At 40.1% G+C, this 13,518-nt stretch overlaps 1 gene segment (V, D, J or C); it reads right to left on the bottom strand.

The window, feature by feature from the left end:
- Positions 1-9,384: 9,384 nt before the first annotated feature.
- Positions 9,385-10,331, bottom strand: LOC108541507 (Ig kappa chain V-III region IARC/BL41-like). The segment is given in 2 exon segments: positions 9,385-9,767; positions 10,095-10,331. Coding segments are annotated over 2 exon segments (471 nt in total).
- Positions 10,332-13,518: the final 3,187 nt, after the last annotated feature.

Below are 13,518 nucleotides of genomic sequence, written 5' to 3'. Positions count from 1 at the left end.
GCTTGTGACATGATCACTTCCCATAGCCTTCGTAGATGCTCTGTACATGGGACAGAGTCGTTTCAATTTCATAGAATGTAGGAGGGCAGGCTTTGTTTTAGCTGTTGAAAAAAGTGTAAGTTTCAGCCTGCTTTTAATTCTTTTTTCTGTGACTCACTGTTTTGCTACTTTTTTAGGTAAAATCACTCATACATTTATTTACTTAAAAAATTATTATGCTTTAAGTTCTGGGGTACATGTGCAGAACATGCAGGTTTGTTACATAGGTATACACGTGCCATGGTGGTTTTCTGCACCCATCAACCCATCATCTACATTAGGTATTTCTGCTAATGCTCTCCCTCCACTAGCCCTCCACCCGCTGACAGGCCCTGTGTGTGATGTTCCCCTCCCTGTGTCCATGTGTTCTCATTGTTCAGCTCCCACTTATGAGTGAGAACATGTGGTGTTTGGTTTTCTGTTCTTGTGTTAGTTTGCTGAGAATGATGGTTTCCAGCTTCATCCATGTCCCTGCAAAGGACATGAACTCATCCTTTTTATGGCTGTGTGGTATTCCATGGTATATATGTGTCACATTTTCTTAATCTAGTCTATCATTGATGGGCATTTGGGTTGGTTCCAAGTCTTTGCTATTGTGAACAGTGCTGCAATAAACATACATGTGCATGTGTCTTTATAGCAGAATGATTTATAATCCTTTGGGTATATACCCAGTAATGGGATTGCTGGGTCAAATGGTATTTCTGGTTCTAGATCCTTGAGGAATTGCCACACTGTCTTCCACAATGGTTGAACTAATTTATACTGTTTAGTTTTTTAACTTGTGATTTTGCTTCTTCCCCGCCTCCCTTCCATCTCAGGTGAGGAATCATACAACTTGGTCTTTACAAATAGTAGCTTTTGACACACTTATAAAAATCACATAGCAGCTGCTTTACATTAAGTATTTATTTATCTATTTATTTATTTATTTAAGATGGATCTTGCTCTGCCTCCCAGGCTGGAGTGCAGTGGTGTGATCTCAGCCCACTGCAGCCTTCACCTCCTGGGTTCAAGCAGTCTCCTGCCTCAGCCTCCCGAGTAGCTGGGATTACAGGCCCCCACAACCACACCTGGCTAATTTTTGTATTTTTAGTACAGACAGGCTTTCACCATGTCACTGGCTGGTCTTGAATTCCTGACCTCCAGTGATCCGCCCCCCTCAGCCTCCCAAAGCGTTGGGATTACAGGCATGAGCCACTGCGCCCGGTTACATTAAAGAATTAAATGTTGAACTATACAGAACAATACTTATGACAAATATGCAATGCGTATATAGAAGTACCTTTGCCTGAACCAATCAGCTTAAGAGTTAGATTATTGCTGAGAATTTCTCAGTCCATGTTACTCTTAGGTTTCCTCATTGTTTCTCCGTCATGCCCAGATAGGTGTAACCTGAAGTTTACATTTGTCATTCACTTGCTTTTCATCATAGTCTTTAGCATTTACACAAGAATCTGTAAATTGTGTAGTATTTAATTTTGCATGTCTTTGAAATGTAAGAGGAATCAGCTAGTTTATATATTTTCTATAATGTTAATTTTTCATTCAACATTAGGTCTGTGATATGTTGACACATAATCTAGACAATTTACTTTCACTGCTATCTAGTATTACATTATATTCATTGGCTAGAATTTATTATATATTCTTGAATTAATGCACACTAATTTTTCCCTGGGTGTTGTGCTGCTACAAACAGTATTGTATTCTTGAACATGTCTCTGCTTACCTAGGTGCAAGATTGTTGCCATACCTGGCAGTGTAAAGACTGAGTCTTCAAGGCAACACGTCAACTTTACATAACATAACATAACAAAATGCTTTCCAAAGTGATGAGACCAAATAAATGATCCCACCAATAGCTCATGAGTGTGTTCAAATGTTCCACATCTAGGACTATGGTTGCTATTTAACATACTTTTAATTTTGCCAGTCTAGTATGTTAAAATTATCTCATGGCACAATATTTTAGTTTTAGTTTGCTTCTTTCTGGTAGCTAAGAAGGTTGAATATATTTTATATATTATAGGCCACCAGTGTTGCCTGTAAACTGCTGTTTGTCCATATTTCTTTTTGACTGATTAACTATTATTTATTTGTAACAGTTCTTAATAGACTCTGGATTGGATACCCAACCTTTGTCAGCTATGTGTATTGCTAATATCTTTCCAATTTGTGGTGTATGTCTTTACTATCTCTGTGCTACTTTTTGTTGGATTTCTTCATTTAGTAGAATGTATTATTCTTTTATTTGGGGTAAACATGTTTTTTAATTCTTTATAAAAAAAAATCTCCCATAGCCCATGTTCATGAAAGTATAATCCTTGTTATTTACCAAAACACCTAACATTCTGAATTTTGCATTTAAGCATTTAATCCACTTGTGATTTATTTTGGCATATATTGTGAAGTAAGTTTTAAATTAATCTTTCCTTGTATGGATAACCACCTGCTCCAGAATAACTTGTATATTACATAATTCCTCCATGTAGCTTCAATAACACCTCTGTCATATGTGAAATTCCTGTATATTCATGGGCCCATTTTTCATTTTCTATTTTCCATTTGCCTATTTAATCATGCTCCTTTCATTATCCTAAATAACATAATTTGATAATTGATAGAGCAATTCACATAACTTTTGTACTCCTTAAATATTGCTTTTTTTTGTTCTTTTTCACTTAGTTGTAGATTATTTGCCAAATTTCATAAAATAAATCTTTTGTAGTTTGACTACTGTGGTATTGAATATATAGATAACACTGCAGAAATTGAAATAACCTTACTATTGGATTCACTTTTTCATGATCATATTGTATATCTTTACTTATTTCAAACTTTTTTTTTTTATTTGAGATGGAGTTTCACTCTGTTGCCCAGCCGCCTGGAGTGCAATGGTGTGATCTCAGCTCACTGCAACCTCCACCTCCCAGGTTCCAGCAATTCTCCTGCCTCAGCCTTCCAAGTAGCTGGGATTACAGGCACCCACCACCGCATCTGGCTAATTTTTTGTGTTTTTAGTAGAGATGGGGTTTTACCATGTTGGCCAGGTTGGTCTTAAACTCCTGACCTCGGGTGCCGCCCACCTCGACCTCCCAAAGTGCTGGGATTAAAGGTGTGAGCCACCACGCCTGGCTTATTTCATACTTTTAAAATCATTCCCTTAAATTTATTTATTTCTTTCTTTATTTAGAGATGGAATCTAGCTCTGTCGCCCAGGCTGGAGTGCAGTGGCATGATCTCGGCTCTCTGTAACCTCTGCCTTCCGGGTTCAAGTCATTCTCCTGCCTCAGCCTCTGGACTAGCTGGGACTACAGGCGTGTGTCACCACGCCTGGCTAATTGTTTTGTATGTTTAGTAGAGATGGGTTTCACCCTATTGGCCAAGCTAGTCTTGAACTCCTGACCTCATGATCTGCCCGCCTCAGCATCCCAAAGTGCTGGGATTACAGGCGTGAGCCACTGTGCCCAACCCTCATTCCCCTAAAATTTTAATAATTTTCTGCATGATAGTCTTTGCTAATCTTCTAATAGATTTGTTCTTAGGTGTTTATTTTATATTTTATATTATTTGTAAATCGTCTCTCTTGTTAAGAAACATATTTTAGCTGCTTCTAGTATGTGAAAATAAAATAATGTTTTATATTTATGTTAAATTCAGTAAACTGACTACATTTTGTTATTGATAATGCATTGCTTCTTTAGAGCCTTTTGAATCTCTATAACTAAGCTTGTCATGCTCCAATACTTACTTATTTTTCTTTCCTTCCTCATTTTCAACTTTTTCCCCTTGCTTCACTGGTTGCAAATTCAGCACAATGTTGAATAGAAACCACGGCATTATTCATTTATGTTTTTATCAATTATGTAGAAATCACACGACTACAGGTGCCAGATATGGGTAAACGCTAAGGGTTTTACAAAATGTTAAGATTAGATCCTGCCATTTTTAAAGACCAATTGGCCTCCTAGGATATCTGCAAGTTTTTCGGTCAATCAGCACCTAAGCATCTCATCTGAAATATCTGGTGAAGCTCAGAGTCCACACTGGATGAGTGGCAGATATTTTATAGAAAGAGCCACATCACCCTCTAGTGGTCAAAGGAGCGAATTCATCCGATGCCGGCTGAGGTCTGCCTCAGCCCGCATGAGTCGGGAGTGGCCCACCCCGCAGCGAGGCAGCAAGGAGGCATCCCAAGCATCAGAGCGGAATTAAGAAAAAGGCAGCACTTGGTGTGGTACCTGCCACATACTCCACACCATTGTTACTAGTGATTACTGACACCATGACTCAGCCATTAGTCTAGACCATTAGTCTAATGCCAATGGTGGTTTATCAGTGCATTTTGCCTCCTCAACCTTTTATAGTCCCCCAAGGCAGGTGTGCTCCCTAAATCTCTATCCTATGTTCTCTGCTCTTTTCATTGTAAACTCTATATCAAGGGGTTGGAGGCACTTTCATTCTTCCAGTGAGGCTAAATGTCCCAAAGGTGTACTTCTTATCCAGATCCATTTTCTGAGTCCATGATTGTACATCCAACTGCTCTCTGCAGGAATATTCCTGGTTAGATCACTGTCTCAAAGGCACTCCCAATCTCAAAGTAAATCTTGATCTTCTTCCCACTTGGTCCTCCTTATTTGTCTGTCTGTAGCAGTCTCTTTTAATCATCACCCCCCAACCCCTGCATGTTGCTGCTCATGTCTCACCAATTGCCAAGTCCTTTGATTTACTTCCTTTTCAATGTCTCATTTTCCCCATATTTCTAACACCATCATCATTATCCAAGCTAAACTACTGCTTGTCTGAGCTAACATTTTCCCTCTGCATCAACTCTGTCCACACTGCTGGAGGGTGGCAGCATAAGACCCCAACCCTCTGCCCAAAACATGCCACTTTGGCATAAGGATTATTTTGAGCTAGAGGCGTTTTAATGCCTTTAATGTCTTTAGACAATAGCAGGTATAAGAGGAGTATTCTGACCCTTCCCCTTTTCTTCTTGAAAAACAGAATAAGCCTCCCATATAAAAAATGTCTTATCTATACCAGGAAGAAAGAATATTCTTAACATCAAAGATAGAATGGGATGATGTTGAGGCCAAGGAATCTGTACCAAAAAAGCTTGTTAAACTAACCCTCACCTTCCTCGCCACTTTGCCATTCCACCAGCAACCCTAGCCCAAGCCTCTTTACTTTTTCACCTTTTAACAATGTATGACTCTTTGCCCAATTCAGTATATGAGTGTTCAACTCTAACTGCATATTCAAGTCTTCCTTTAATTATAGGGGCTTTCATGTGATGTAAAACTTACATTAAATACATGTGTTTGCTTTTCTCCTGTTAATCTGTTCCATTCTCAGGCCCAGCAGAAAAACCCTAAGAGGGTAGAGGTAACATTTTGCCTTCCCTGCACAGTCCATTATTTCTTCACTTTGTGACCAGGGTGATTAAATACACAGATACACACACAGCCACGAATCTGATTACTACAGAAGCCAAATGTTGAAAACCTCAATGTCTCCTGTTAAGCTTTATGTTGGATTCTGTATCATTTACCTTGACCAGTAAGGTTGTGAGTGATCTGATGCCTTCCTGCCTTCTTCAATTTTGCTCTGTACTCAACCGCCTCCTCCCCCTGCTGCTGCCATGCTGCTGACTTCTTTCCTGTCATTAAACACACCAATTTCTTTCCTGATTAAAACATTTGCACTGGTTCTTTAATCTTTCTTAAATGCCCTTGAATTCATTATCCCTTGTCCCACTTAATTAACTCTAGCTCATCTTGATGTAAGGTATTTAGGAATAATATTTAAAATTTATCCCCATACCTTTTATTAAAAGGTGGATAACCATTAAATATGCAATATCAGGGGCTTCAGACTCTCCAGGGAGTATTTCATCAATAATTACTTTCAAGAAATGAGACATAGTTCATTTTGTAGAATAAAAGAGTCTTAACTGCTTTTCAAAAATGGCACCAGATAGGAGATTACAGATAAAAGACACTCACATATTTATGGGTAGTTGAAATTCACTACTGGTCAGTTAATAGGAGTCACACTGCTTTCCACATTCCAGAATGGAAAAACAGCAGCAGTGATATGAAGTTGTGAAGTAGCTAATCAAATATTCACCTTTGGACACCTGAGATGATACATGTACTGTAGCAAATGGGTTCCAGGGTTCAGACTCCTGGAAACCAGCTCCAGAGATTATTTTTGACATTAAGAATGGGGATATCCAAGGATATAGAGGAATTAGAAAACCCTAGCTCCCTTGAAACCTCTGAAATTCTCCCCATGGCTTCTCCATTACTGGGAAACACACTGCTTCCGTGTGTGTGTGTGTGTGTGTGTGTCGGGCAGGAGGATGTAAGAGTCTGTCTCTTACCTCACCCATCACTGCCTCTGAATGGTGAACTTGATTTCAAATACAACAAAGCCCAGAGAGTAGAATATTAAATCAGAACAGGAAGTCCAACACTTCAAAAATAATTGCTCATCAAAAATGTATGGCATTCAAAATTTACAGGAAATGTGATAGGATTTTATTTTGTTGGTACTTGTCCAAAGAAGACAGAACACAAATTTGGACTGAATGCTGTTCAATGCTGTTGTCTTCTTTCCAAAGGTAATGTAGGTAGGCAGTAGGCTGTGTCCTTGATAGCCAGCTGGTTTGGGAAAAGCAGGTCTGAACCCAGCACTGTTCCATGCTAAATGTCACTGAAACACTACACTCCTCAGCTTAATGCAGAGGGAAATAGTGACTGCATGAAATAGGAATGTAACCACTGTCTCTGTGTTTCATGCCAGAGCCTTAAAAGCTCTTGTCTTTTCCATGCCATTAGTGAGCAGTGGAATATTTTTAAAGTATTTTACTAGCTCTGTTCTCCAGGCTGAAAACACTAACAGAGTAAAAGGCTACAACTAAAATGGGTCCGTAAGTTCAGTGACAATGGCACAGTCTGAGGTGACTGAACCCAGGTAGGGTATTTAACCACCAGCAACACATGGTCATAGCGGGGATGAAAAACAGCAGCGTGTGCACGGCGGACTTGGCTCCCATCTTATTCCAGTCAGTTCCACCTTGGTTAGGGGCCAGGTGTCATCTCCATGTTTTCACGTTGACCCTTAGTGTCTAAACCCTTGCTCGCTGTTGCAAAGGGGTTGACAAGGGTCCAGGTCTATTGGGTAGCAGGTTGTCCGTTGTGATTACTTCAGCAGCCAATGTTTGTATAAGGATGGTAGCAGTTGAGCCACTGCTATTTCACTCCTGGTTTTGACTATAAAATGCTCTTGATCCTTTTCTTGTAAGAACTCTAATCTACTCATTTATTTGTTTTATTTTCTCTTCTTTTTGATTCTATATGCATGCAATTTTATTTATCTTAACCTGTGGTTCATAACACATAGGCATTGTTTGTCAATGAATAGTTATTTATTTATTTAAAAATATAATAGGAACTTGTAAAACATCTCCTCCTCAACATTATGCAAGACAGACCTTGACAATATTTAAATGTATAGCTATGTAGTTCTCTCTCATTCTATCTCCTGCCATGCCCCAGCCTTATAAAAGTCCTGAACTTGGGTCACTATTCTTCCCTGCCAGTAGTGTGTTGGTAAAGGGTTGACAACTAACTCTCTGGAGGAAAATAAAGCAAAACTGTAATTTGTTGTGTTTGCTGATTTCTGTAGTGTAAATACCCTCACTATTGTCAGTTTCAAGCTAACAAAATGATGTCACTAAAACTGGAGTTGGGAAAAATGTATACAGTCAGCTCCCATGAGCTGATAAGGTAGGCTCCAGCATACAAACTGGTCTTTGCTTTCCTTTCAATAAAATTTGATCTAACATATTTTATTGCTGAAAATTATTTTCTTGACTTGTTTTAGCTTTATAAAAGCACATTATGCTTTGCATCCTCTCATTAGACTTAGTTTTTGCATTTGCTATTGTATTGCTAAGATTCACCTATAACCTTGCTCTTCACTATAGTTCATTCATTTTGACTCATATGACTATGCCACAGTTTATTCATTCACTCTTCTTGGTGCATATGTGGCTTGGTGCCATGTTTTTCTATTGTTTGGTGCTGTTAAGAACACTTTTGTATTTATATCTTCTGATATGTGTATGCAAGAGCTTCTCCTGACGTAAATCTAGGAGTGGAATTGCTGAGTCATGGGACATAGGAATCTTCAACTATGAGATGATGCTGAACTGTTTCCAAATGGTTTATAGTACTTATGCTCCCATCAACAATTTATAAGTAATCCTATGAATCCATACCCTCGCTAACATTTTATATTTCTAAACTTTTTATATTTTGCTAATCAAGTGGATATAAGGCTATGTATCACTATGTCTTGCTTCATATTATCCTGATCATCAATGCAGTAAAATATCTCTATATGTGTATTGGTCATACATGTTTCTTCTATTAAATGTATGATCATATGTTTTGCTCATTTTCTATTGGCTCATACAGATTTGTGGTCAATGTAAATACTTGGTTTCTCCTAGGGAAGGATTTTCACTGTTCCACTTACTCTCTTCTAGCTACTGGCAGAACTTTGCAACACTGTAGACAAGCCATGTTGTCTGAGATCTTCCTTCTAGGTACCTCTGCCCGCTCTTCCCTTTGACACCTTTCCCAAAAGCCAGCTCACCAGCACCTTCCCTAGGGATACATTCCAGATCATGTGTACCTAGGCATAGAGGGTGCTCCCCTCCCTTTGTACTGAGTCTTACTCTGTTCATTCATCAACCGAAACAACACGGAGAACATGATGGCATTCAACATATACAGGAAATGTGATAGGATTTTTTTGGTGGTCCTGGTCCAAGGAGGACTGAACATAAATTTGGAGTGGGTGCTATTCAATGCTGTTGCCGTCCTCCCCTAAGGTAACGTACTCATGCATAACTGTCTACTTGGCTGCCTCTTGGTTATCTTTGTCTTGAGAGCCCAGCATGATGACAAGAAAGCCAATTGCTGAAGTTTATTATAGGAAATACACAGTGATTATACAACTGTCTTCATATCTACCTCTAGGATTGTGTGTAGATCTATTCAAGAACACATGACTAATGTGGCAGAGTCAGGGCAAAATTCCAGGTTTTATAATTTTCAGGGAAGCTTCCATGTCCACTGACCACTTTAGGCCCAACTCTATGGCCATTTCATAAGTCTCAAACCCTACAGCTCCTCCACTCTCCACACTCACAGGGCTTCTTTTCTTTCTCTCCCCCCACCCCGCCCCACCCCCTACACACACACACCCAGATGTCTCAGTCAGGAAAGCTGTGGTTTTCCATCTCCATGCCTCCCCTCTCAGCACTCAGGGGACCCGCTGGGGCAGAGGGGCAGCTGCAGGGGGTTCTTGCCGCGGTCTCTGATCCCTTCCTGGTGCTGTGTCTCTAGCACTGCAGATGTAGAAGCTGCTGTCTTCGGGATGGGCATTGGTCACTGTCAGAGTGGAGAAGGTCAGGTCTGAATGGTTGATGGGAAACTTGTCCTTCTTGATGCCTTGCTCGTATGTGACACTGGAGCCCTCATTGGAAGTTGCCATGAGTATGAGGCTCTGTTTCTGGAACTGACGATACCAAAACATAGTTGTGGCCTGAAAGTCCAGGCAACGGCACTCGATCTTCACAGAGGTTCCTCTCTTACAGATAACCCTGCTCGGAGATTGAGAGACGACAGCACCAAGCCCGGAGCCCGCTGAAAACAGAAGCCAGAGAGAGGAGAGCCCAGTAGGATCCGAGTCAGACAGGATGCCAGGCAGAGCTGAGCCTCACTCCCTCCCTGTGCTCCCAGCTCCTGGAGAATCCTGTTTGTTTTGTGCAATCTTTCTGTCATCTCCCTAGGGCCATAATCCCCCATCTCCTCTGACCGGTGGCTCTCACCTTACCGTTTACACCTCTAGAGAGCAGGGCTGCTCCCTCTCCCTTTGATGAGCATAAACAATCCACATTGCCTGGCCACCACTTGACCATGCCAACACACGCACATGCCCACCGAAGCTCCCAGGTAGAAGGAGGCTCATACCTGTCCCCAGAAGCAGCAGAAGCAACAGCATCTTCGGTGATGGCCCCACACTGCCTTCTCTGGGGAGAGTTGTGACCACTGTCTCCATTCACCAGCGAGGAGGGATGACTGATCACAGAATCTCAAGGATGCTCTAGTCTGCTCCCTGGTGGTAATCTTTGCCCATGATGAATGTTACATCCATCTCTCTGTCTATCAAAGAACCATACAAGTCAGGCTCGGTGGCTCACGCCTGTTAATTCCAGCACTTTGGGAGGCAGAGGCGGGTGGATCACAAGGTTAGGGGTTCAAGACCAACCTGGCCAACATGGTGAAACCCCGTCTCTACTAAAAACACAAAAATTAGCCAGGTGTGGTAGCAGGCGCCTGTAATCCCAGCTACTTGGGAGGCTGAGGTAGAGAATTGCTTGAATCCAGGAGGCGGAGGTTGCAGTGAGCTGAGATCGTACCACTGCACTCCAGCCTGAGTGATAGAATGAGACTGCGTTTCCAAACAAAACAAAATTTCATACATTGCCCAAAGTGACCTAAAGATTTCCCAAATCAACTTCTAAATTTATTACAGATACACTGAGATATAGAGCATTGCAATGACTTAAGTGAGTTTCTTATAAGGAAATGAGTATATGTTTGGGTAATGAATGGCATTGGAGTCTGTTTGCTGCTTCTGTTTCATATCCTCAAAGTAATCACACCAAGACAACTCATGGTTGTTAATCACTAGACCTTCAGGTTGGAACTGCCATAAATGTTGATAATGCCCAGGCCAGTGCCTCAGCTGGAAGTCCAATGTTTCTTCATAATCATGATGAAGCCACTTCATCATTTTCTAAATGAGACAGTTACCTCATGAGTATCTCATAACAATTTCCCTCATATATAGATGGACTTAATTCTAAACATTCTAATAATATTTCTTGATTTAGCTTGTATGTTTCCATGTTAATCACTGTTGAGGTTGTGAGAATAATTACATTTATTCTATTGTAATGGAGATCATACTAAGTACTGGGAGTGAAAATAGTTTCTAGGAGGCATAAGAAATTCTTTGATTTGAACATGCTGGGATACTTCTTTTAATGGATCGACGTTGGAAATGTGTAGCAATTACAAGGAGCTGGAAAGTTATTCTGAAAGCCCTATGTTTTCATTTTTATAGCAGCCTCCCAATTATGCTTTCATTTAATATTTAGTTCTTCTCTGGCATAGGTAGCTAGAAAAGATAAAATTAAGACTTCACCCATCATATTATGTTTGTGCAATTGTGGAATTGTTTTATCATAACAAATATAGCTATTGTGTTATGTTAATATTGACGTATCTATTGAAGGGCATCTGTATGCTCCTGTGGCTGCATTTTTTATTTACTGGGTATGTTGGACCTCATTAAAATGAGGCCACTTCATACTGTAAACTACTTTTTCGGCAAAGAGTAAGTAAGGACAGCTTGTGATGGGTGACCTCTGGCCCAATATTATGATATGTCTGGGAGAGAGTGGCTGGAAGACCTTCAGATCAGAAGAAAATCTTCCTATTTATTTTGAGAAACACTAATTGTCAGGTACAGATGGTCTCATGATGGTTTAATGACTTTTCAACTTTACAGTGGTGCTAAAGCAATATGCATTTCAGTGTGCTCCTTGACTTATGATGGGGTTATGTACAGATAAGCTGGATATTGTAAGTTGAATTATGATGTTTTCGATTTATGCTGGATTTATCAGGATATTACCCCACTGCAAGTCAAGGAGCATCTGGATATTCCTGTGGTGTTTTATCACTTTGTCAACCTAGCTAAGCAAGGAATATGTTTCAGATAACTTTTTCCTAGTACGGTTCCAGGTTAGAGTCAATCATGGGGGAAGAAATGCATGAAGTTTGTAAGAGGAAAGTAAAACAGCTGGCACTGAGTTGTGAAGTCATCACTGGCTCCAGGCAGTGAGAAGTGGCATCAAAAGTGCCGGTGAGTTCCAATTTATGCTGACTTTCCCCTGCTTCACATCCAGCTCTTTATACTGACTGCCATCTCTGCTGACCAGGAGGGACTGCAGTCCCACCACCAAACTTTTCTGAGAACTCACAGGGCTGTTGGCACATAGAGTCAGCCGTCTTCCATAAATTCCTACACCATCCCCTTCAGGGTTCCGTGTAGTACATGGATATACCCAACTTAATGCAAAACTTAATGCAAAGTCCAGTTCATCCACCTTCACCAGAGCTCGTTAGACTTGTTTTTTCTGACCCTTTTCAAACTTTCACTTATCCATCTTCTCCCCAAATTGTGTCAGGCCTAATTCCTATACTATCCTCTTTTGTTCCTTAATGCTCATGGTGGTTTTTCTTCCCTGACACTTCCATTTGTGTCATGGGTTTGCCATAGGCCAAGCCATACGTTGTCAATAGCTAGTATGTGCTATGACTTTTCATTTTCTGAGACTACTGCAATGCCATCTCTTAAAATTAGTCAATGTGACCAATTTTCTTGGTGTCTGGGGGACTTTAGTATCCATGAGAACTGTTGGAAAAGGAGATAGAAGTTAGAGTCAGTGACCTGCGATCAAAGGGCTGTGGCACAAGAAAAGCCTTGGTATTGGGGTCTGATAGCCCATAATAGGGCTCTACATCTTTGCCGGGGTTAAATCTGCTACCAGGAATCAAAGGCCATGCAGCAAAGAAGCATGCTTACTAGGGCAGACACAGAATATGATGGATCCTCTTTCTGCTGAGTTGGTACACTAAAGTTTTGTGCAAAAACAATGACGGTTAAAGATGATGGTTAACACATAGGTAGGTAATTGTAATTAAGTATTGGTAAAATAAAACAATAATACTTCTAGTTGTTATAGCTAGACAGATCTAACATTCTGACTATCCAAAATATTGGAAACCATGAAGGGAACCATAGGTGTTAATTGTTCTAAAGTTCGCATAGGCTTCAGGAGAAGGGTAAAGATTTTCTTAATATAATTATATAATAAAATGTTATAATCATCAAAAAATGAAAATGAATTGTGGACTTCTGAAAGACAAAATCATGAAATGAGAAAATAGTCAACAAAACAAGGTCATGCATGAGGGAAGAAGAAACCAAAATGTGAGAAAAATTAATGTACAAAACCAAATAAGAAACATAACTCAAAACCCAGGAAATCACCTGCTATAGAAAACTATACAGAAATACATTTAAGACAATAGACTGAGGATTCTAGTTGTATAAATAATGAGGCTGAAAAAATACACACTGCTTATGAAATACCCACCTGAAGACTAAAAACAACAAAAAGGCTACATGTAGAAAGGTTGAAAAGAAATGCTAGACAAATACAATCTTAAAACATGAAATCGTTTTATTGATGTCATCCAAAAGGACTCCAATGGAAAAAGAGCAGCAGGGAAAAACTAAGAGTACCAATTAACGACACAA

Source organism: Rhinopithecus bieti, unplaced genomic scaffold (assembly GCF_001698545.2).
Source record: "Rhinopithecus bieti isolate Rb0 unplaced genomic scaffold, ASM169854v2 scaffold_20175, whole genome shotgun sequence".
NCBI classification, from domain to species: Eukaryota; Metazoa; Chordata; class Mammalia; order Primates; family Cercopithecidae; genus Rhinopithecus; species Rhinopithecus bieti.
The sequence above is the reverse complement of the archived record's forward strand: the minus strand, read 5'-3'. Positions and strand labels throughout refer to the sequence as shown.